General features: G+C 46.3%; 2 protein-coding genes across 3 annotated transcripts in view; both read right to left on the bottom strand.

Annotated features, from left to right (window-relative positions):
* NPEPL1 (aminopeptidase like 1) overlaps positions 1-23,584 on the bottom strand; it is a 63,633-nt gene extending 40,049 nt beyond the window's left edge. Inside the window, exons 1-5 of one of the 2 annotated variants that reach the window (XM_023759424.1) lie at positions 23,402-23,584; positions 22,855-23,025; positions 19,918-20,007; positions 19,366-19,447; positions 17,610-17,752 (exon numbers count right to left, since the gene is read on the bottom strand). In XM_023759424.1, the coding sequence (XP_023615192.1) occupies positions 17,610-17,752; positions 19,366-19,447; positions 19,918-20,007; positions 22,855-23,025 (486 nt within the window). In that variant the 5' untranslated portion in view covers positions 23,402-23,584. The remainder of the gene's footprint in view (positions 1-17,609; positions 17,753-19,365; positions 19,448-19,917; positions 20,008-22,854; positions 23,026-23,401) is intronic. The other variant, XM_023759423.1, reaches the window with a different exon arrangement.
* STX16 (syntaxin 16) overlaps positions 23,450-23,922 on the bottom strand; it is a 36,859-nt gene continuing 36,386 nt past the window's right edge. The window contains exon 10 of the mRNA XM_023759426.1: positions 23,450-23,587. The gene's annotated coding sequence lies outside the window, so the exon portion shown is untranslated. The remainder of the gene's footprint in view (positions 23,588-23,922) is intronic.

The following is a 23,922-nucleotide window of genomic DNA, read 5'->3' as shown; positions in this document are numbered from 1 at the left end:
ATGAGGAGGAGGAGAATGACGAAGAGGAAAGAGGATGAGGGGATGTGCGAGAGAGGGAGGGGAACGATGATAAAGAACACACAACAGAGGAGATTAAAAATGGCGGCAGAGTAAGTGGAAGGTACACGGACATGCTCCCAGGACCAAACGAATTACACCTAAAATAAAGAAAAATTCCTGAATAGTCAACAGAAGATTCTCTGGAGAGAACCCTGATAACTGAGGACAGAGTGGAGACCACATAGAGACTGGTAGGAGGGGTGGAGGTGCGAAAGGGCTGGCAGGGCTCCCACAGACAGCAACTGAAGTTCTGAGAGATATCCCAGCTGTGGGGGTTGCCACTGAGAACTGTGGGGTCTAATCCCCAAGCTGGGCCCCCAGCAGAGAGCACCAGAACTGAGGAGGGTACCCACATCACCTCTGGCTGTGAGAAGCAGCAGGGTGGCTGTGAGCCAGGGAGAGACTGGAAATTCCAGCACTCTCTTAAAGGGCCAACACACAAAATTCCCTGTGCAGCCACCCATCTTGTGCTCCAACAGAGGGCGGGCAGAGTGGACTGGAGCTGTGTGAGCAGAAGCCAGGATCAGAGGCTCTGGGATTAGAGCTCAGAAGGCAGACACCCCAGCTTCCTGTGCTGAGTCATTCCCTCACACTGCGGAGGTCATCTTTCTCACACAGACATTTGTTATACAGGTGACCTGGCCTGGGGGGAAGACAGTTGATCCACCCTATTGGAAAATGCCTTGCACCACAGTGCAGAGTTTCTGAGGCCCATTAAGAGACAGGATAACAATAGCATCCAGGCAGAAGCAATTGCCCCACCTGTTGAAAACACTCTTGCCACACCTGTGGATGATTGCCTGAGGGCAATTCAAGACAAAATCCTATCAGTCTGTAGACAGAGATGATTACTGGAGGCTTTGAATCTTGCCTGATCTAATTAGTCAGAAACAGCATTTGACACAGTCCTGCACTAGAGATTGAGAGGCATAGCAGATTTACCTAATACACAGTCACAAACCCAAACAGGCAGCCAAAATTGGGAGGCAAAGAAACAAACTCCAAATGAAAGAACAAGAGAATTCTCCAGAAGAGATAAATGAACCAGAGATAAGAAATTTATGTAGTACAGAATTCAGAATAATGATGGTAAAGATGTTCAATAGCATGATAAAAGATATAGTAACTATGAAAACAGAAATAAAGAATGACATAGCACAAATAAAGAATATATTGGAAGGAATAAACAGCAGATTAGGAGAACCTGAGGACTGAATCAATGAATTAGAAGACAGGGTTGTAAAAATAACTCAATCAGCAAACCAAAAAGAAAAAAAAAACAATTAAAAAACAGGAGGACAGCTTAAGGGAGCTGTAGGACAAGGTGAAACATAACAATATTCGAAAAGCAGGTGTGCCAGAAGTGGCAGAAAGGGAAAAAGGGATAGAAAACGTGTTTGAAGAAATAATGGCAGAAAACATCCCTAGCCTGGTAAAGGAAAAAGTCACACAAGTCCAGGAGGAACAGAGAACCCCAAACAGGAAAATCCCAAACAGGCCCACACCCAGACACATCACAATTAAAATGCCAAAAATAAAAGACAAAATGAGAATCTTAAAGGCAGCAAGAAAAAAGCAAACTGTTAGCTACAAAGAAGCTCCCACAAGGCTGACAACTGATTTCTCATCAGAAACTCTACAGGCCAGAAAGCAATGGCATGAAGTACTCAAGGTAATGGAAAGCAAGGATCTGAGACCAAGATTACTATATCCAGCAAGGCTATCATTCAAAATAGACAGTCAAATATAGAGTTTCCTGGACAAAAAAAGACTAAAGGAGTACCACCAAGCCAACATTATAATAAATGCTAAAGGGACTGCTGTAATGAGAAGAAATAGAGAGAGAAACCCAGGAATACACAATTAAAATGGCAATAAATAATTACCTATCCATAATAACCTTAAATGTTAAAGGATTAAATGCTCCAATCAAAAGTCATAGGGTAGCTGAATGGATAAGAAAACACGACCCATATATCTGATGTCTACAAGAGACCCACCTCAGAACAAAGGACTCACACAAACTGATAGTGAAGGGATAGAAAAAATTTTTTCCAGGTAAATGGAAATGAAAAGAAAAAAAAAAAAAAAGCTGGGGTAGCAACAGTTATATCTGACAAAATAGACCTCAAAGTGAAGGCCATAACAAGAGATAAGGAAGGCCACTTCATAATACTAAAGGGAGCAATTCAGCAAGAGGATATAACTCTGGTAAACATATATGCACCCAATACAGGAGCACACAAATACATAAAAAAACTTCTGGAAGATATCAAGGGAGAGATCGCCAGCAATACAATCATAGTAGGGGACGTTAATAACCCATTGACACCACTAGATAAATCCTCTAAACAAAAAAATCAGCAAAGAAACATTAATTCTAAATGACACACTAGATCAGATGGAATTAATTGACATCTTCAGAACATTGCACCCCAAAGCTACAGAATATACATTCCTCTCAAGTGCACATGGAATATTTTCAAAGATAGACCAAATATTGGAACACAGGCAAAGTCTCTTCAAATTCAAGAAGATAAAAATCCTATCAAGCATCTTCTCAGACCACAATGGCATGAAATTAGAAATCAACTACAATAAAAATAATGAAAAAAATCAAACACTTGGAAGCTGAATAGCATGCTATTAAACAATGATTGGGCTACCAAAGATATCAAAGAAGAAATTAAAAACACCCTGGAAACGAATGACAATGAAAACACAACAATCAAAAATCTATGGGTCCCCTGTGAGGCTGAGACGGTCCCTGTGAGGCTGCGACGGCCCCTGTGAGACTGAGACGGTCCCTGTGTGGCTGAACACAGGGACACGTCACAGATGGAAATAGCTACATTTTCCATGTGTATGACCCGGCAACAAAAAGCGTACACCTATGGATGAGGACAGTGGGGGGTAAGGGCAGAGGGTGGGGTGGGAACTGGGTGGAGGGGAGCTATGGGGGAAAAAAAGGGGAGCAACTGTAATAATCTGAACAATAAAGATTTATTAAAAAAAATCTATGGGACACAGTGAAAACAGTCCTGAGAGGGAAGTTTATAGCTCTACAGGCCTACCTTAAAAAACAAGAAAAAATGCTAATAAGTTATCTAACTCTACAACTTAAAATAATTAGAAAGAGAACAACAAGAAAAGCCAAGAGTGAGCAGAGGGAGGGAGACAATAAAGATCAGAGCAGAAATAAATGACATAGAGACCAAAAAAACAATACAAAAGATCAATGAAATCAAGAGCTAGTTCTTTGAAAGGATAAACAAGATTGATGAACCTCTGGCCAGGCTCACCAAGAAGCAAAGAGAGAGGACCCAAATAAACAAAATCAGAATGAAAAAGGTGAGGTAACAACAGACCCTATAGAAATACAAAGGACTGTAAAAAACAAACAAACAAAAAAAAACTAAGAACAGACAACTCCATTCCAACAAACTGGACAACCTAAAGGAAATGGACATATTCCTAGAAAAATACAACCTTCCAAAACTCAATCAGGAAGAATCTGAAAACCTGAATAGGCCAATAACTACTGATGAAATTGAAACAGTAAGCAAAAATCTTCCAGCAAACAAAAATCCTGGTTCGGACAGCTTTATAGGGGAGTTCTACCAAATACTCAAAAAAGAACTAAAACCTATCCTCCTCAGACTATTCCAAAAAATTCAACAGCAAGGAACACTTCCAAGCTCATTCTATGAAGCTTAGATAAAGTCAAAGATAAAGACAAAACCAAATAAAGACACCACAAAGAAAGAGAACTACAGGCCAATATCCCTGATGAACACAGATGCTAAAATCCTCAACAAAATTCTAGCAAACTGGATCCAGCATTACATTAGAAATATCATACACCATGACTAAAGAGAGATTTATTCCCGGGATGCAAGGATGGTACAATATTCACAAATCAATAAATGTAATACATCACATTTGAGAGACAAAGATCACATAATCATATCAATCGATGCAAAAAAAAGTATTCAACAAAATCAAAAACACTTTTTTGATAAAAACTCTCAGCAAAGTGGGAATAGAGGGATCATACCTCAATATAATAAAAGCCTTATATGACAAACCTGCAGTCAACATCATACTCAATGGGCAAAAACTAAAACCATTTCCCCTAAGAACAGGAACAAGACAGGGATGCCCACTTTCACCACTCCTGTTCAACATAGTACCGGAAGTGCTAGTCAGAGCAATCAGACAAGGAGAAGAAATAAAATGCATCGAAATTGGAAAAGAAGAAGTAAAATTGTCATTATTCGCAGATGACATGATATTGTACATAGAAAACCCTAAAGACTCCATCAAAACACTACTAGACTTAATAAATGAATTCGGCAATGTAGCAGAAATCTATTGGTTTTTTATACAACAATAATGAACTCACCGAAAAAGAAACTAAAATAAAAAACAATCCCATTTACCATCGCACAAAAAAAATTAAGATACCTAGGAATACACTTAACTAAAGAGGTAAAAGACCTCTACTCAGAAAACTACAGGACATTGAAAAAAGAGATAGAGGAAGACATAAACAGATGGAAGAACATACTGGGTTCATGGATTGGTAGAATCAACATCATTAAAATGTCCATACTACCCAAAGAAATTTATAGGTTCAATGCAGTCCCCATTAAAATACCAATGGCATATTTCACAGACCTAGAATAAACTCTCCCAAAATTCATCTGGAATTAAAAAAACACCCCAATAAGCCACAGCAATCCTGAGAAAAAGAACAAAGTTGGAGGGATCACAATACCAGATATCAAGCAATATTACAAAGCCACTGTTCTCAAAACTGCCTGGTACTGGCACAAGACCAGATATATAGGCCAATGGAACAGAACAGAGAACCCAGAAATCGACCCAAGCCATTATGCTCAATTAATATTTGACAAAGGAGGCAAGAGCATACAATGGAGTCAAGACAGTCTCTTCAGCCCTGACTGGTTTGGCTCAGTGGATAGAACGTCAGCCTACGGACTGAAGGGTCCCAGGTTTGATTCCGGTCAAGGGCATGTGCCTTAGTTGCGGGCACATCCCCAGTAGGGGGTGTGCAGGAGGCAGCTGATCGATGATTCTCTCTCACTGATGTTTCTAACTCTCTATCTCTCTCCCTTCCTCTCTGTAAAAAAATCAATAAAATATATTTTTTTAAAAAAAAGACAGTCTCTTCAATAAATGGTGCTGGGAAATTGGTCAGATACTGGTACATGCAAAAAAATGAAACTAGATCACCAACTTATACCATACACAAAAATAAACTCAAAATGGTTAATGAACTCAAATGTAAGACGGTAAACCATAAAAATATTAGAGGAATCCGCAGGCAGCAAAATCTCAAACATATGTCGTAGCTACATCTTTACCGATACAGCTCCTACGGCAATGGAAACTAAGGAGAAAATAAACAAATGGGACTACATCAAAATAAAAAGCTTCTGCACAGCAAAAGAAACCATCAGCAAAACAACAAGAAAGCCCACTGCATGGGAGAACATATCTGCCAATGCTATCTCAGATAAGGGTTTAATCTCCAAAATTTACAGGGAACTCATACAACTTAACAAAAGGAAGATAAACAATGCAATAAAAAAATGGGCAAAGGACCTAAATAGACACTTTTTGAAAGAGGACATACAGAAGGCTGAGAGACATGAAAACATCATCAAAGTCACTAATCATCCGAGAGATGCAAATCAAAACAACAATGAGGTGCCATCTCACACCTGTCAGAATGGCTATCATCAACAAATCAACCAACAACAAGTGCTGGTGAGGATGTGGAGAAAAAAGAACCCTAGTTCGCTGCTGGTAGGAATGCAGACTGGTACAGCTACTGTGGAGAACAGTATGGAGTTTCCTCAAAAAATTAAAAATGGAACTCCCATTTGATCCAGTAATCCCACTTCTGGGAATATATCCCAAGAAACCAGAAACACCAATCAGAAAGGATATATGTACCCCTATGTTCATAGCAGCACAATTTATAATAGCTAAGATTTGGAAACAGCCTAAGTGCCCATCAGCAGATGAGTGGATTAAAAAACTGTGGTACATCTACAACAATGGAATACTATTTTGCTATAAAAAAGAATGAATATTATGCTAAGTGAAATAAGCCAGTTGGAGAAAGATAAATATCACATGATCTCACTCATATGTGGGATATAATAAACAACATAAACTGATGAACAACAATAGATCTAGAGACAAAGAAACCCTGAACAGACCGTCCAACCTCAGAGAGAAGGCAGGGGAAGGGGGGTAAGAGGTCAACTATAGGAGTTGTATGCATGCATATTAGCATAACCAATGGACATGGACACTGGGGCGGTGGGCACTTATCCTGGGGAGCGGGAGTGGTGGGGGGGAGGGGAGTCAAGTGGGGGAAAAGGAGACAGAGGTAATACTTTAAACAAAAAGTCATAGGGTAGCTGACTGGATACAAAACTATGACTCAACTATATGTCATCTAAGAGACCCATCTCAGAACAAAAGACACACAAGGGTTGAGAGTGAAGAGATGGAAAAAAATTTTCCATGTAAATGGGAAAGAAAAAAAAAAGCTGGAGTAGCGATACTCCTATCTGATAAAATAGACTTCAAAATGAAGGCCATCACAAGAGACAACAAAGGTCACTACATCTATCCAACAAGAGGATATAACCCTGGTAAACATATATGTACCCAATATAGGAGCACCTAAAGTATAAAAAAAACTTCTAGAGGAATTTAAGGGAGAGATCGACAACAATACAGTCATAGTAGGAGAGTTTAACACACCACTGACTTCACTAGATAGATCTTCCAGACAAAAACGTAACAAGGAAACAGTGACTCTAAAGGACACACTGGATCGATGGATTTAATTAACATTTATAGAACATTTCACTCCAAAGCTGCAGAATATACATTCTTCTCAAGTACACATGGATCATTCACAAAGATAGACCACAGGTTAGGACACAAAACAAGTCTCTACAATTCAAGAAGATTGAAATCATATCAAGCATCTTCTCAGATCACAGTGGAATAAAACTAGAAATCAACTACAGTAAAAACACTCAAAAACATTCAAACACATGGAGACTAAAGAGCATGTTATTAAACAATGAATGGGTGACCAATGAGGTCAAGAAAGAAATAAAAAACTTCCTGGAAACAAAGGAAATGAACATACAATAACAACCCAAAATCTCTGGGACACAGCAAAAGCAGTTCTGAGTGGGAGGTTAATAGCACTACAGGCATACCTCAAAAAACAAGGAAAATCAGCAATAAATTATTTAACCCTACAACTTAAAGACTAGAAAGTGAACAACAAGAAAAGCCCAGAGTACGTAGAAGGAAGGAAATAATAAAGATGAGAGCAGAAATAAATGACATAGAGACTAAAAAAAAATACAAAAAATCAAGGAATGCAAGAGCTGGTTCTTTGAAAGGATAAACAAAACTGATAAACTGCCAGTAAGACTCATCAAAAAACAAAGAGAAAGGACCCAAATAAATAAGATCAGAAACCAAAGCGGAGAACTAACCTCTAACACCACAGAAATACAAAGGATTGCAGGAAAAATACTACGAACACCTACACTGAGTGGCCAGATTATTATGACCACCTGACGTTTGTAGGCAAATTAGCCGTACACTGCATCGTATGGGATATGGAAGCCGAAGGCCTGTTCGAACACCTTTGCTGTCTGCAATTACCAAGATAAAACGTTTCCAATTCGCACAGGAACACAAGGATTGGACAGTAGAGCATTGGAAAAAAATCATGTGGTCCGATGAATCACGTTTCCAGTTGCATCATGCAGATGGCAGAGTGAGAATTTGGCGGAAACAGCATGAAAGCATGCACCCCACATGCATGAGTACAACCCTTCAAGCTGGTGGGGGCAGTGTTATGGTTTGGGGCATGTTTTCCTGGCATGATCTGGGCCCTTTAATTCGTGTAGAACAATGTCTGAATAGCACAACATACCTAAGTATTGTTGTTGATCAAGTTTATCCTATCATGTTGATGGCGTATCCCAATGGAGATGGCTTCTTCAAGCAAAACAATGCGCCATGCCACAGTGCTCGTATTGTGCAGGAGTGGTTTCAAGAACATGAGGGAGACTTTACCTTGCTCAGGTGGCCCCCAAAATCACCAGATCTCAATCCAATTGAGCATTTGTGGGACGAAGTTAAAAGAGCCATCAGGCAGCTGGTTCCACAGCCATCAAATCTCACAGAACTGGACAGTGCTATTCACCAGGCATGGTGTCCAATTCCTCGCATCACCTTTCAACATCTCGTGGAGTCAATGCCAAGAATCACCGCAGTATTGAAGGCAAAAGGTGGCCCAACGAAGTACTGATGGGGTGGTCATAATAATCTGGCCACTTAGTGTATATGACAACAAGCTGGACAATGAGGATGAAATGAACAAATTCCTAGAAAATATAACCTCCCATAACTGACACAGGAGAAATCAGAAAACCTGAATAGGCCAATAAAAACTGATGAAATAGAAGCAGTAATCAAAACACTCCCAGCAAACAAAAGCCCGGGTCCGGACAGCTTCACAGGAGAGTTTTACCAAACATTCAAAGAAGAACTAACACCTATACTCCTTGAAGTACTTCAGATTAATCCAAGAGGAAGGAATACTTCCAAACTCGTTTTATGAGGCCAGCATTATTGTAATTAGAAAACCAGTTAAAGACACTACAAAGAAAGAGAATTACAGGCCAATATCCCTGATGAACATAGCTGCTAAAATCCTCAACAAAATAGTAGCAAATCACAACCAGCAATATATGAAAAAGATCATACACCACTACCAAGTGGGATTTATTCTGGGGATGCAAGGCTAGTACAATATTAGTAAATCGATAAATTTGATAAATCACAGAAACAAATTGAAAGACAAAAAACACAAGAGGATATCAATAGACATAGAAAAAGCATTCAATGAAATCCAACACCCATTTTTGATAAAAACTCTCAGCAAACTGGAAATAGAGGGAGAATATCTCAACACGATGAAAGCCATATATGACAAACCTAGAGTGAACATTATACTCAATGGGCAAAAAAAACCCATTTCCCCTAAACAGGAAAAAGACAGGGATGTCCGCTTTCACCACTCTTATTCAACATAGCACTGGAAGTCCTAGCCACAGAGAGATCAGACAAGAAGAAGAAAAAAAAGGCATCCAAATTGGAAAGGAGGAAGTAAAACTCTTATTATTCGTAGATGACGTGATATTGTACATAGAAAACCCTAAAGACTCCACCAAAAAACTACTAGATTTAATCCATGAATTTGGCAATGGAGCAGGATACTAAATCAACATCCAAAAATCGATGGCTTTTGTATACACCAATAGTGAATTCTCAGAAAGAGAAACTAAACAAGCAATCCCATTTACCATTGCAACAAAAAAATTAAGATACTTAGGAATAAACTTAACCAAGGAGGCAAAAGACCTGTATTTGTAAAACTGCAGGACGCTGAAAAAAGAGACAGAAGGAGACAGAAACAGATGGAAGAATATACCGTGTTCATGGGTTGGTAGAATCAAAATCATTACAATGTCAATACTACCCAAGGCAATCTACAGATTCAATGCAATCCCTATTAAAATATAACGGCATATTTCACAGACCTAGAACAAACACTCAAAAAAATTTATACGAATTTAAAAAGACCCAGAATAGCTACAGCAATTTTGAGAAAGAAAAACAAAGTTGAAGGAATCACAATACCAGATTTCAAGTTATATTACAAAGCCACCATAACCAGAGCAGTCTGGTACTGGCACAAGAGCCATATTGACTAATGGAATAGAACAGAGATCCACAGGTTGACCCAAGCCATTACGCCCAATTAATATTTGACAATAGAGGCAAGAGCATACAATGGAGTCTAGACAGTCTCTTCAATGAATGGTGTTAGGAAAGTTGGACAGATACGTGCAAAAACAATGAAACTAGACCACCAACTTATACCATAAACAAGAATAAACTCAAAATAGATAAAAGACTTAAGTATAAGTCAGTTAACCTTAAAAGTCCTAGAAGAAACCATAGGCAGCAAAATGGCAGACATCTCTTGCAGCAATATGTTTACAGATACAGTGGGGCCTTGACTTACGAGTGTCCTGACTAACGAGTTTTTCGAGATACGAGCCATCTCTCCGCCGATTTTTTGCTTTGAGTTGCGAGCTAAAATTCGGGTTACGAGCCAGCTTCAGATACCCCACCCCTAGTTGGCGCAGCGAATGTCACAGTGAACGCCACAACATCAGCCCAGCATCACGTGTCTCACTCGTTCACTTTTTGATTTGACATACGAGTAATTTGAGTTACGAGCTCCGTCATGGAACGAATTAAACTCGTAAGTCAAGGCCCCACTGTACATCTCCTAGGGCAGTGGTCAGCAAACTTATTAGTCAACAGAGCCAAATATCAACAGTACAACGATTGAAATGTCTTTTGAGAGCCAAATTTTTAAAACTTAAACTATATAAGTAGGTACATTGTTATTAAATTAATTAGGGTACTCCTAAGGCTTAGGAAGAGCCACACTCAAGGGGCCAAAGAGCCGCATGTGGCTCACGAACCGCAGTTTGCCGACCATGGTCTAGGGCAAAGGAAACTAAGGAGAAAATAAACAAATGGGACTACATCAATATACAAAGTTTCTGCACAGCAAAAGAAACCATCAACAAAACGAAAAAAGAGCCCACTGCATGGGAGAACATATTAGACAATGATACATCTGATAAAGGGATAATATATAAAATATATGAGGAACTCATACAAGTTTATGAAAGGAAGACAAACAAGCCAATTAAAAAATGGGCAAAAATAGATACTTCTTCAAGGAGGACATACTGATGGCCCAGAGACATATGAATAAATGCTCAAAGTCACTGATCATCAGAGAGATGCAAATCAAAACGACAATGAGGTACCATCTCACACCTGTCAGAATGGCTACCATCAACAAATCAACAAATGACAAGTGCTGGCAAGGATGTGGAGAAAAGGGAACCCTAGTACACTGCTGGTGGGGGTGTAGCCATTTTGAAAAACAGTATAGCGTTTCCTCAAAAAATTACATGTGGAACTGCCATTTTACCCAGTGATCCCACTTCTAGGAATATATCCTAAGAAACCCGAAACACCAATCAGAAAGAATGTACGCACCCCTATGTTCACAGCTGCACAATTTACAATAGCTAAGATCTGGAAACAGCCCAAGTGCTCATCGGTAGATGAGTGGATGCAAAAGCTATGGTACATTTACACCATGGAATACTATGCAGCAGTAAAAAAGAAGAATCTCTTACCCTTTGAGACAGCTGGAGGGACCTGGAGAGTATCATGCTAAGTGAAATAAGTCAATCAGAGAAAGACAAGCATCACATGATCACACTCATATGTGGAATCTAAATAACAAAATAATCTGATGAACGGAGTGGATCCAGAGACATGGAAGCTTGGAACTGAGTGCGGAATCTCAGAGGGAAGGTGGTGGAGGGTGGGTGGGTGGGATGTGATCAACCAAGGACCTTGTGTGCATATATGCATGGCCCATGGACACAGACAATGGGGCGATGGGGGCCTTGGACAGGGGCGGGGGCAGGCTGGAGGGGACCAAGGGGGGTGGGGGGAATGGGTAATATGTAATACTTTCAACAATAAAGAATCATTTAAAAAACACACACACACAAACACGGCCAGCATGGCTTGGAGACCAGGCTGTGACCTGGTCCCCAGGCTGTCCCGGGAACAGGCCCACTTCCTTGCACTGGCATTTAAAGCTGGCACCATCTGGCCTCATTGACACTTTTGTTCTCAGCTCTCTTTGCTTCTCCACGTCACTTTCTTGAGCTATCCACTTGGGATAATGTGAAATTTTCCCAAATGTCACTGTCACATCACCAAGGCGCCCCCCCCCCCACACACACACACTGGCAAGGACACCTGCAGCCCCACCACCCTGCCCATCCATTGGCATCTCCTGGGTAGACCAGTCTAATGAGAGGCTGCTAGAAACAGAGGTGCCTTCCTGCCACAGAGGTAATTGTGATTTTCTATAAACTGGTGGAGAGTGGTCACATATTTTTACATTTTATAGGCTCCCAATGCTAATTGACAAGTTCATATTTTAAATTAACAGCAGGTCATCACATATAAGGATTCGGGTTTGAAATGTACTGAGCAATGTTTTGAACCTTTATCGGATTACATGAGCCCGGAGTTTTAATGGAAAGTATTTTTAGGTATAAACTGAGCTGCTTTTACAATTAAATTGAGTGAAAATGACCCAGCTAGCACTATTGAAAATAAGCTGTCTCTTTTGACCTAAACTGCGAGAAAGCACAGGACTGTTTAAAAGGAAAAATAGGGTCTCGGATCTGGAAGCAAACCACTTGCAAAATGGCCCACAGAAAACTGCTCGAGATGGTCACTGGAACGGTGTCCCTGTCACTGGCGCAGCCTCCCAACTGCGGGCAGACAATACCAAACCACAGGGGTAGAAATACTCATGTGTTTGCTTTGCAGCACCCCCGTACTCCGTTCCTACTTTTATAAAAGAAACGGTCCCCATCTTGACACGACGGTGGCATTTCCGTTTTGCACTGGCTGACGCTTGTATCTATGGCCCGCAAGTGAGAAGTGGGCTGCAGGTGGCACTGAGCAAGGCATGGCACCCAGCTGCCGGTGCCCGGCCGCGTTTCCAGCCTCCAGGAAAGGAAAGCGCTGCCCATTTCACTTGAGTTTCCTTGCTGAAGCAGTGAAGTTATTAACTTGAAAACATCTCAAGCACTGATGCAGCCACTTTCCATATTCGGTGTGAGGGAATGAAGGTACTCGCAGAGCACCGGAGGGCTCAGGTTTATGGCTGCCGGCTTCACGGCTGGCCCCACGCACAGTCTCAGCGATGCGCCTCCATCCTGAGGCCGGACACAGCCTGGAGTTCCCACTTCGTCTGGCTTCTGTTCTCAACAGCACCCTTCTTCCTTGAGAGAACAGCTGACACACGGTGGTTATTCACACGTAGGTGTCTGGCAGATATTTCCTCAAAAATGAACAAAGCAAGCCTCTTACTTCCACGAAAACGGTTCCATTGTTATTTGTTGCTAATGGTAAAATTTGAGCTTTTAAGAAAAAAAAATCAGAATTTTGGAAAACTTGTATCTGCCTCAGGCTTCCGAATACTCAATGACTTTTTCAATGAGACGAATGGTGATATTAAGAAATGTGATTTAATGGAAGGTGTCAAGCTTTAAAAGTCTGCATAATTCTACAAACGACGTCTTCCAATGACCCAGGCGCGACATTACAGAATCAGGCAAAGTCCAAGCTGGACCACTCAATTCTAATGGAACAGCATAAACGTTCACTGACATTGTTTCAGGTTCCGCATCAGAGTGAGCCTTTGGGAGCCACTGCTTGGAGAGTTTTGGTGTAATAGCAAGACGAACGGCCCCAGTTCCTCGAATTGTACTACCCTACTTCTCCCTTTCCAACTATGAAGTGAGTGAAACCAAACTTTCTTTTGACATTTGACTGAAACAACATATCACGATACACTAAATGCAGCAGACACATGGCCACACGTATCTTCTATGAAGGTGAGCACTGAAGAGATTCGCAGAAATGTAACATGCCACTCTCCTCACTGTTTTCCACTTTGGAAAATAGTTCTTTTATAACATTTACGTTAACGTGCAGGTTTAAAATGGGTTTATATTATGTTCATTTCTTAAAAACCTTTACTGTTGAGAGTATTACAGATGCCCCCTTTTTATCCCATAACCCCTCTCCAACCTGTTCCCACCCCACCCCAAGCCTTCACCACCCTATAGTCTGTGTCCATAGGTAATGCATCTATGCATATAAGATCTTTGATCAGTCTCTTCCCACCACCCTTCCTTCTGAGATTCGTCAGTCTGTTCCATGTTTCCATGCTTCTGATTCTACTTTATTCATCAGTTTCTTTTGTTCATTAGATTTCTTGTTCATTTATTTTGATTTTTAGATTCAATTGTTGATAGATAGTATTTATTGCCATTTTATTGTTCGTATTTTTAATTTTTTTCTTCTTCTCCCTCTTCTTAAAGAATACCCTTCAACATTTCATGTAATATAGGTTCGGTGGTGATGAACTCCTTTAGCTTTTTCTTGTCTGCAAAGCTCTTTATCTGACCTTCAATTCTAAATGATAGCTTTGTTGGGTAGAGTAATCTTGGTTGTAGGTCCTTGCTTTTCATCACTTTGAATATTTCTTTGCCACTCCTTTCTGGCCTGCAGAGTTTTTGTTGAGAAATTAACTGACAGTTGTATGGACATTCCCTTGTAGGTAACTAGCTACTTTTCTCTTGATGTTTGTAAGATTCTTTGTCTTTAACCCTTGGCATTTTAATTATGATGTGTCTTAGTGTGGGCCTCTTTGGGTTTAAATGAATTAGTAAATATATCTTTAAAATTTCCCTGTTTTAATTTCTTGTAGGGGAAATATCAACAGACATCAACCTTATACACAAAACCTTTTTGGATCCATATTTTTAAGAGTGTAAGGGGTCCTGAGACTAACGTCTTTGACACCTGCTAGTTCATGCTGATCCTGATTTGTCTTTGAAACTTTGGAAGTGGAGCTATGAGTGTTCCTGCTAAATGGGGAGCTGGTGCCACCAGCAAAATGACTAATTCATAGGAAGCCGCTTCTCACTCTGACCCTCCAACAAGCCAACATCAAAAAGAAGCCTCTGATCCCAGGAGAAACCACCCCACAATTCTACCGGCCAGCACTCAGCTGCCTCTGGGGCAAGGGTGGGAGGGAGGGGGTGGCCGGCAACAGAAGACTAGAGAGGCTCATTGTCTGGGGAGAACTTAAGAGCAGTAATACACTGACTAAAAATCAGTTTGCCTGTTGTCATCAGTGATAAATTCTTCCTCCCCAAAAAACCTGTAGCTGGTAAAAGTGAGTCCTTATCTTCTAAATAAAAGCTTCAAATTGCCTATTTTAATTACTTATCCTTTTAGAAACATTATTCTAATGGATGGTAATAACTGCTGGCTTCACAGCTGGCCCCACACGCACAGCCCCAGGGCCGCGCCTCCACTCTGAGGACCATTCCCAGCGGTCAGAATGGCTCGGGCTGGCTTCCGTGTCAGTGTCCACGGTGCCCGCGGTGCCATGTGCTCCTCCCTGCAAACGTGGACTCACAGTAAACCCGAGGCTGCCATGAGCTCACGTCTCCTCGCCTCTCAGTCCAGGTGAATGCGTGGAGTTGTGTTTGAAACGTTCTTACTCCACGGATATTTGAAAGCTGCTAGAATCAATCTCAAAGAACTGAACACATGGACAGTATAGCAATTTCTGGAGTTTCTTGGGTAATAGAGATTTTAGCAGTCTTCATCAAGAGATACTTATGCTAAAGACTGTTCCTGAGTATTTGTGTGTGTTGCTTCATGTCACAGAAACTCCTCAAAATTAAAATGAAGAGTGTTTTTATGGGCCATGAGTGAAGACAGACTGACAAATCTGGTGCCTTTGTCTATCTAGTGATTGTGAAAATGTGGAGATCTTTTCTGATTAAGTCATTGACAGATCTGCAGACGCCAATGCCTGAGAACAAAACTATAGCTGACATCTACTAACACAACCAATATGGAGGCATACATTTTTTTCTATTAAAAGAATTATGGCCCTGGCCGGTTTGGCTCAGTGGATAGAGCGTCGGCCTGTGGACTGAGGGGTCCCGGGTTTGATTCCAGTCAGGGGCATGTACCTTGGTTGCGGGCACATCCCCAGTGGGGGGTGTGCAGGAGGCAGCTGATCGATGTTTCTCTCTCATCGATGTTTCTAACTCTCTATCCCTCTCCCTTCCTCTCTGTAAAAAATCAATAAATTTTTTTTTTTTAAAGAATTATGCATTGGCTGGTAGCTCAGTTGGTTGGAGTGTCATCCCAATACACCAAGGTTGGGGGTTTGATCTTTAGCCAGGGCACATACAAGAAGCAACCAATGAATGCATAAATAGGTGGAACAACAAATGGATGTTTCTCTCTCTCCCTCTCTCTAACCAATACATAAAAAGAAAATAAAAAATACAGATTACATTAATTCTATTTAAAAGTGTTAATCCATTACTGTTTTGTTCATTTGTATTGTAATATTTATTTTAAGAGTTTTTACTGGCATGAAAATATGTATGGAATTCAATAAAGGAGAATTCACTGTCGGTTAATTCACTATTGGTGTGTGCTTTTTAAAAACCTTTATTATAATTAGTTTCATTTCCTGATTAGTCCTGAAAATAATTTTGTTGTTTGAAGAAGGGAGAGTGTTATAAATCAAACACAAAACTAAACAAACAGATCATCCACTGTAGGAACCAAATACTAGACAGACTACAAGTACAAAAACCAGTAGCACAATGCCTACCCTAAGTAGCAACTGACACTGGGGTTCAATGTCTGAGAGGCGGCAGGGAGTGATGGGGCTTGTGGCAAACTGCAGGGTATAAGCTATATCCATGGTGTCGGCCGCCACTGAGCTGCGGCCAAGGGCGCCAGGGGGGACGCAGGACAGGCATGGCCGGACCTTCTGAGTTACAAAAGGTCAGAAACCCAGTCTTTTGGGAGAATTCTTCCTGTTTTTAAAAGCTGGTAACTAATTCAAATGTTAAAACACCATTTGGGCCAACAGGACACATCTGTGAGGCACGCGGGCAGCCAGTTTTCAGTGTCTGCTCTGTATGAGCTCACTTGTCCTCTCCCTTCTAAAGCTTTCTCTCTGGGATGGTTGCTTCTCCTCCTTTCAGACTTCCTTCTGCATACATGTCACATGTCTGCTCTTTCCGAGTCCCTCCCTAGTCTTTGTCCCTTAGAGCCCGGCCCAGGCCTGGTGCAGTGTGTGGGGTGACCGGTGAAGGTGGCTGGCTCTTCCTGTGCCCAGCTGAGTGTGGAGGAAGGCAGGCCTCTCAGAGGCCGACGGACACGGGCACAGATTGACATCCCACATGCATCCATCCCCGAGACAGCCAACTCCAAAGGCCGCCCACAGACGTGACTGCTGAGACCTCAGCCTCGTAGCCACACCCCAGGGGGCTTGCCTCTGGGCCCACATCCCCCTGGCTTCACCTAGCGCTGTGCTTTCTGTACAGACCACCCCTGAGCATTCGGTCCCTGGAAACCTGCTCATTCATCTTCACGCAGAACAGAGACGCCTGATTCCTTGCACGCGGCCTCCCCAGTTCTCCTGACCCACCCTTTAATCACTTCTGCAGCTTGTTTCTGGATCCTATCCAGACTTTCTGTTTCCAGACCCCTGTTTGAAGTGGGGCACGTAACTATCCCTCTCAGAAGGAGAACTGGATCCACTATCTCCCTTCCCGAACCCAGCTCCCCAGAGGTGCACCCAACGCCAAGCTCCTGGCCATCTTCCTCCAACACTTGAGAGCCGTGCACCCCCTAGATTTCCGCACCCGGGACTGCCTGAGCGGCCAGCACCTCACCTTCCCTTTGATGCTGAGACCCCCGGTGTCGTAGACGATCCCCTTGCCCACCCAGGCAATGGTCTGGGTGGCTCCGTCGGGGGTGTGGCTGAGGACGGCCAGAGCTGGCGGGTGGAGGGCGGCTTTGCCAACACCATAGATTCCTACGGGAAGCACAGGGAGGGGCAGTCAGACTCAGGTTGAACTGAGCAGAGGAGACCCAGCAGCCCCCCCCACCCCCAAGAAACATCAGTTCCCCCACAGGAAGTATCCTCAGGCTCTGGGGTATTGCTCCTGGAGAGCTGTGCTGTCCACGCTGAGCTCCCTGCCCCCTTTCCTGCCCCTGGCCAGCGGGGGATGAGGAATGCAAATTAGTTCCAAAGCTCTGGACTGCAAACAAATTCTATGCGAAGCATTGTTAGGCAAGAAAACCCGCTGAGAAAAAAATATTGTATCGTTCCCAGAAAGAAATGAACAGGATTGCAGAATGAAATGATTTTTGGACAATGCCTCAAGGTTGCTCCAGCCCACGCTTGCTCTCCCTTCCCTGAACCCTCCATGCACTCAGCACACCACACCACCCTTTCCAAGCTCACTCCAACTACTGCCTCACTGTTCAGTTTATGCCCCATCTGCTACAGAAAATCATGCCTGCTGTGGGGCCCCAAGTAACTGAACTGAAGGATCACAGCAACCAGGACAAGAGCCAATAATGGCTGCCTGACAAACTCCTACTCACCCTGCAAGACCCACTGCAAAGGACCCCTCCTCTGTGAAGCTTTCCCCTACGGGAGTGGCCTCTCCCTCCACTTGTAATTGGCGCCTCTAAGATGACCTCCTCCCTAAGTGTGGGCAAGATCCTGTGTCTCACTTCTTCTTGGAGGTGATGCTGAGACACCACCTCCGAGATTAGGTTACAAAGAGACCTTGCCCTGAGGGAAGAAGCTACTGGCTGTGCCTCCTGAGGAGAGGGCGTGGAAAGGAGCAGCCAGGGAGCCCGAGGCCTGCTGGCAGAGCCATGAGTGTGCCCTGCTGGGAGCACAAGCCCAGCCCCAGTCAAGCTTTCAAATGACAGCTGCCCCAGTCCATACCTTGGTGGCAGCCTGGGAGAGACCCTGGCCAGATTCTCTCCCGCCCCCCGTCCCCCGTCCCCCCCAGAGCTGTGAGACATGCAGCATCCCTTTCTCCACTACCTTCTGGGGTAATCTGTCCTGGGAACATGGAGAGCAAATAGTGAGCCTCCCCAGCCAGTCTGAAAGCACCGTGTCCTGGTCATCACTGCACCGCCGGGGCCGGGCAGCGGGAGAGGGTGGGCCTAGTCCTCAGGGAGGTCTCTCTGAGGAGGTGGCTTTGAGCTGAGGTGTGCAGGGTAGGGCAGTCCTGCCCTGAGAGCGTCTTGGGAAAACATATCCTAGATACAGGAGTCGGTAGGACAAGGCCCTGGTGCGGACGTGACTGTGTGTATTCGAGGAACAGAAAGGCCCTGATGAGCTGGCCCGAGGACCAGGACAGTAACACGTGAGGAGGCCGGAGAGGGAGCAGGCGGGGAGGCCTTGGACCCTACGGCTTCCAGAATCTGAATCAGAACCTGAACCACTGCCTCCTTCTCCCCAGTGACAGTCTGCTTCCCAGGGTCTGGTCTTGGGGTTGGACACAGGCCGGTTTCTTTCAGGGTGAAGCTCGGGACGACACACCACGTGCCCACTGCCACTCTGCCAGCCAAGTGCCCCGGAGCACTCCCTGAGGACCAGTCCGGCGAGGACCAGCCCCCACCCACCTCCAAACCCTCTGGTCTTCAGCTCCTCGTCCCGGATGATGGTTGGGGCGATCCCCAGATCTTTTCCAACTTTCTTAATCTCCTGGATATGTTCGTGGAAAAAACAACAACACAAAGACACGTGAAGACAGCTTAACTCAAGGCGAGGCCGAGGCTTTGGGCCAAGGACTAGCTGATGGCTGCACGGTGGGGGAGGAACCAGGCTTGGAAGCCAGCGGCTCTGAGTCTCTTGCTTTGAGTGTGATTAAACCCAGGAGAGAAGGCTGGCCCTCCAAACTCTGCAATTTCCTGTAGCTCCTGGCTGGAGTCCTGCAGAGGGGCCTTCGAAAGAGGCTCTGTCCCCCCACCCCCTCGGCTGAGGCTGCTGGCCCCTGAGAGCTGGGTGGACAGTAGGTCTTGGTCTGCAGCAGCCCCAGGCTTCCCCAGGCAAAGAGCAGAGACTATGAGCACTGTCCCTCTCTGGCCCCCAGCTTTCCTGTGACCCTCCCTGTGGTCTACCATACCCAGCCCATCCCGGTCCCACCCCCTGGCCTGACCCCTAGGGCCACGCACCTCAAGGAAGGTGTCTGTGTTCATCTCATTGCAGGGTGTGTCCACAATGCGGGCTGCCAGCCGTACGCCGTCCGTGGCATTGGTCAAGCACTAGAAAGAAATAGAGGCTGTCACCAGGGCCTTGAGACCAGGTGGAAGGGGGCTGTCCCTCCTGTCCATTCCCCTGGTGACTGGAAGGTGTCAGAGGCATTCGTCACCTGGGGGAGGTGGCGGGGCTGCTGACAAAGCAGCAGGGGCAGGTGGAGGGGAAAGCAAGAGTCAAGCTGCCTGCTCTCACCCCCCAGCTCCTGACCCACCCAGCGATCTACAGAATGCCAGTGACCCTTCCGCCTGGCTAGCGTCCGGCCTGGCATTGTAGGGGCCCACCTTCTTCCCAAGCCTCCTCGCCTGCTACTGCACTCCACACGGTGGCAGGTGACCCTTGTGCTTGGCCTGCAACGTGTCCTGGGCATTCCCACCTGTGGCCTCTGCCAATCCCCACACCCTCTCTCAGGAGGTGCTGCCCTCTATTACGAACATGTCTGAGCCCCTCAGATGCACTGTGAAAGCCTCAACCCCCTGGGATGGTATTAGGAGGCCTCTGGGGGGTCAACAGCGTGGGCCCCCTTGATGGGATTAGTGTCTCTACAAGCACGCTCTCTGCCCTGTAAGGCACAACGAGGAGGTGGCCCTCTGAAAGCCAGGGAGGGAGCCCTCAGCAGAACCCACCCTGATCTCCGACTTCCAGCTCCAGAACTGTGAGAGGTAGATGCGTTGGTTAAGCTGCCTCGTCTGGGGTATTTCCTCATGGCAGTCTGAGCTGACCAATACACCCTCCCTTCTCTTCTCTTGAAGACCCCAGCCATCCCGAGGCACTGCTCAGAGGCCACACCCCCAGAAGCTCCTCTGGATCTTTCCAGAGTAAAAGCACTCCCCGCTGGCCCTCGGGGAGGCATTTTTCTGACGTGAGCCCCTTGTGAGTGTGTTGCAGACCCAAGCCCACCCTTGTTTTCCTGGTCACCTGATGCCATTCTGCTCTGAGACAGAAGCAGGGAAGAAACAGGCAGACCTGCCTTGTGCAGCCCATCCTCCACCCAGCACCCCAAGCCGGCCACCACAGGCACGTCAGGCAGGGGCGCACCAGGGCCTACAGACTCGTCCCAGACACTGGCTGCCCCACCCCCACCCCGCCCCGCCCCGGCCTTTCTGCTGAGAACTCCCATCTCACTTTTGCTTCTCTCCTTTGTCTCTGCCCCAGTCCATCCCCCCAACCACCCCCAAGCTTCAGACAGGCGGCAATATTAAAAGAGAAAAGCTGTGCAGGTTTAGCGGGGGTGCAGACAGCACTGAGTTCATCTGCGGCTTTCTGGCCCCATGGTGTCAGGGCGGCAGGCTCAGGGACAGCGCCAGCCCGCCACCTCCCAGGCCCTGTCCAATTGCTGCGCGAGCTCTGCCTGTTCTGAGGTAATTAAACCCCAAAGCCTAAAAGGCAGAGATACAGGACTTGACAGCTCAGATATGAGATGTGCCTGTGGGGTCCCGGTGACTGTCAGCGGGCTCTCCCAGGGGAGGACCAGGTCCCCACCTGTGGGCGTCACACACACAAATCCATTGCTCATCTCTGACGCAGCCTGTGGCCGCTGTCTGGGAAGTGCGTCAATGCCCTGAGACTGGTCTCGAAGGAGGCCAGGTGGCTGCCTCACAGACCTCCGGTGAGCAAGCTCTCCCACGCAGCTGGCGCGGGTTCGAGGGCAGAAAACACACAGAGCCATGTGGACCTGGGTAGAGTTTGTACCTCATCACTTCACCACACACACAGGATCATTCATTCATTTACTCATTCCATCCATGCTTATTCGAGCACCTACTGTGTGCCACACTGGATTTAGAATCCAAAGATGTCCAAGAGACTCAAGTCCAGCAGAGACCACAGCATGCCATTCCATTCAAGGCTACAGTGACCTGAAGGAGACCAGGATGTGGACGGGGGCTGAAGAGGTCCCCACAGTGAGGACAAGGCCATATGGGATATCAGCACCTCCTGTGCTCACAATGCTAGACAGACAGCCGCTGCAATTAAAAACTCACTCTACCCCTTGCTGGAGTGGCCCCAGAAAGTCACTTCATGTCGCTGAGCCTCGGTTTGCTCAGCTCTATAACGGTAATAACAACAGGACCCGCCTCACAGGCCTGTTGTGACAATTCAGTGATCTGACCCGTGAGTGTGCACACATCGGCTGAGAGCAGGGCCTGCTACCTGACAAGCACTTGGAAGACACTGGTGCACGTGTGTAAGGCAATGGGGAGGGACCTGGGGGCAGCAGGACCAGTTAAGGGACCACTGCAGTGGTCCAGGAGAGCAGGAGGTGTGGGTGGGGCACCCCGAGGCAGTGGGCAGTTGAGCCAAGTCCTGGGAAAATCATGCGTCAGATCAGGCCTCTGCCCTCCAGGAGCTCCGGAGCGACAGTGACCGCTTTCCCGAGACAGAAGGGTGAGATGGGGAAAGGACAGCGCAGGTGTGGTTGCCGGAATGGGACTGGAGGTGGGGATCTGAGATGGTCACACCACAGGGGAGGGAAGCTGACACTCAAACCATACAAGACTTGTGAGTTGGAAATCACTTCCGGCCTGGCCTTGCTCACAAAGGGTTGTCCTGAGGTTCCGGCGAAATAACATATGGGAAAGTATGCCGTAAAGGGTATGTGACATGTACGTGCACAGGACGACTAGCATTCGAACATGAAAGAGCCGGCACTGCTTAGGTGCTCCATAAACACTAGGGGCACAAACCCGCATCCTGAAAACAGACCACCCTGAGGGAGAGGGAGCCCGCAGCGGCTAGCAAAGGCCTCCTCAGCAAGGACAGCAGCCCAACCGTCCTCCCCAAGAAGGGAGAGAGCACTCCCCAGACTTCCCTCCCAGCGGCCCAGAGACTCCACTGAACATCCAGACACCCACTTGCAAAGTGGACACTTCTACTGGCCCATTGTCTTGTCCCACCAGGAAAAACTCCACTGTGACCGTCTTCTTCTCTGTGCGTCTGGAAGCACCTGAGCGGTGGGTGAACAGCGGGAAGGCTCGGGCCAGGGCACAGGCAGAGGCGAAGGCATCAGCCCGCTCACAGACCATCTGCAGCACAGAGAGGAGAGCGGTGATGAGGGCGGGGGGCAGGACACGCCCCCGGGAGCTGCAGTCAGGAGGTGCTAGGGCTCAGAGGCCACCCTGCATACGATGTGCACACAGGAGGCCAACCAGCCTTCACCCCGGGGCCTTCCCCGGAACCACTGTCTCACAACCTGACAGTAGACCCGAGTCTGGATCTGAGTCTCAGATGTGCCTACAGAACTGCTCTGGGGGAAATGGCTTCTCTCCGCCCAAGCTTCCCGGTGTGTTAAAGGTGGGGTGACCGTGCCGGTGGCGGCAGCTCTGAGCTCGGGGCCATGCTGCAGCGGGCTGGGCTCGGAGGCAGCCCTGCAGGCAGGAGCCCTCCTCTCGGACCACTCACCACGATGCACCGGTGCGTTCCTGGCGGCAGGCAGGTCCGCACAAGCCTGGTGATGAAGTGCGCTGCGGAGGGGCTGTTGTGCCGGCTCACCCGCGAGGGCAGCGCGGCCACGGTGGCGCAGTTCAGGTAGAGGGGGCAGCTGTCCGTGGGGTTGGGGTTGAGCGTGCTTAGAGCAGCCTGCCACAGCTGGGAGGGAGGGAGAGAGAGAGACAGAGCGAGATCAGACTCCGCCCGCAGGTGACCCCGGGCTGGGCGGGCATCACTAGCCGGCCGAGTGCAGCACCGAGCGGAGTGTGCACCGCGCTCGCGGTGTGTGTGCTGGCACCAGGCGCTTGTGGGGCTGAGCAGTGCAGTGGGCAGTTGCCAACAAGGCCAGTTGGGGGCTGCGTTACTTCGAACGCAGGAAACGCACGCTGGGGGGACCCAGCCAGGTGCCCCTGGAAGTGGGGACGAGTGGGCACTGCCACGGGGCCTGGAAGGAGGCCGTTCCTTCGAGGAGGCCCGGTGCGCGCGAGCTGGTC

The sequence above is a fragment of the Myotis lucifugus genome, unplaced genomic scaffold, assembly GCF_000147115.1.
Source record: "Myotis lucifugus unplaced genomic scaffold, Myoluc2.0 scaffold_155, whole genome shotgun sequence".
Lineage (NCBI taxonomy): Eukaryota > Metazoa > Chordata > Mammalia > Chiroptera > Vespertilionidae > Myotis > Myotis lucifugus.
This window is presented reverse-complemented; position numbering and strand designations above follow the sequence as displayed.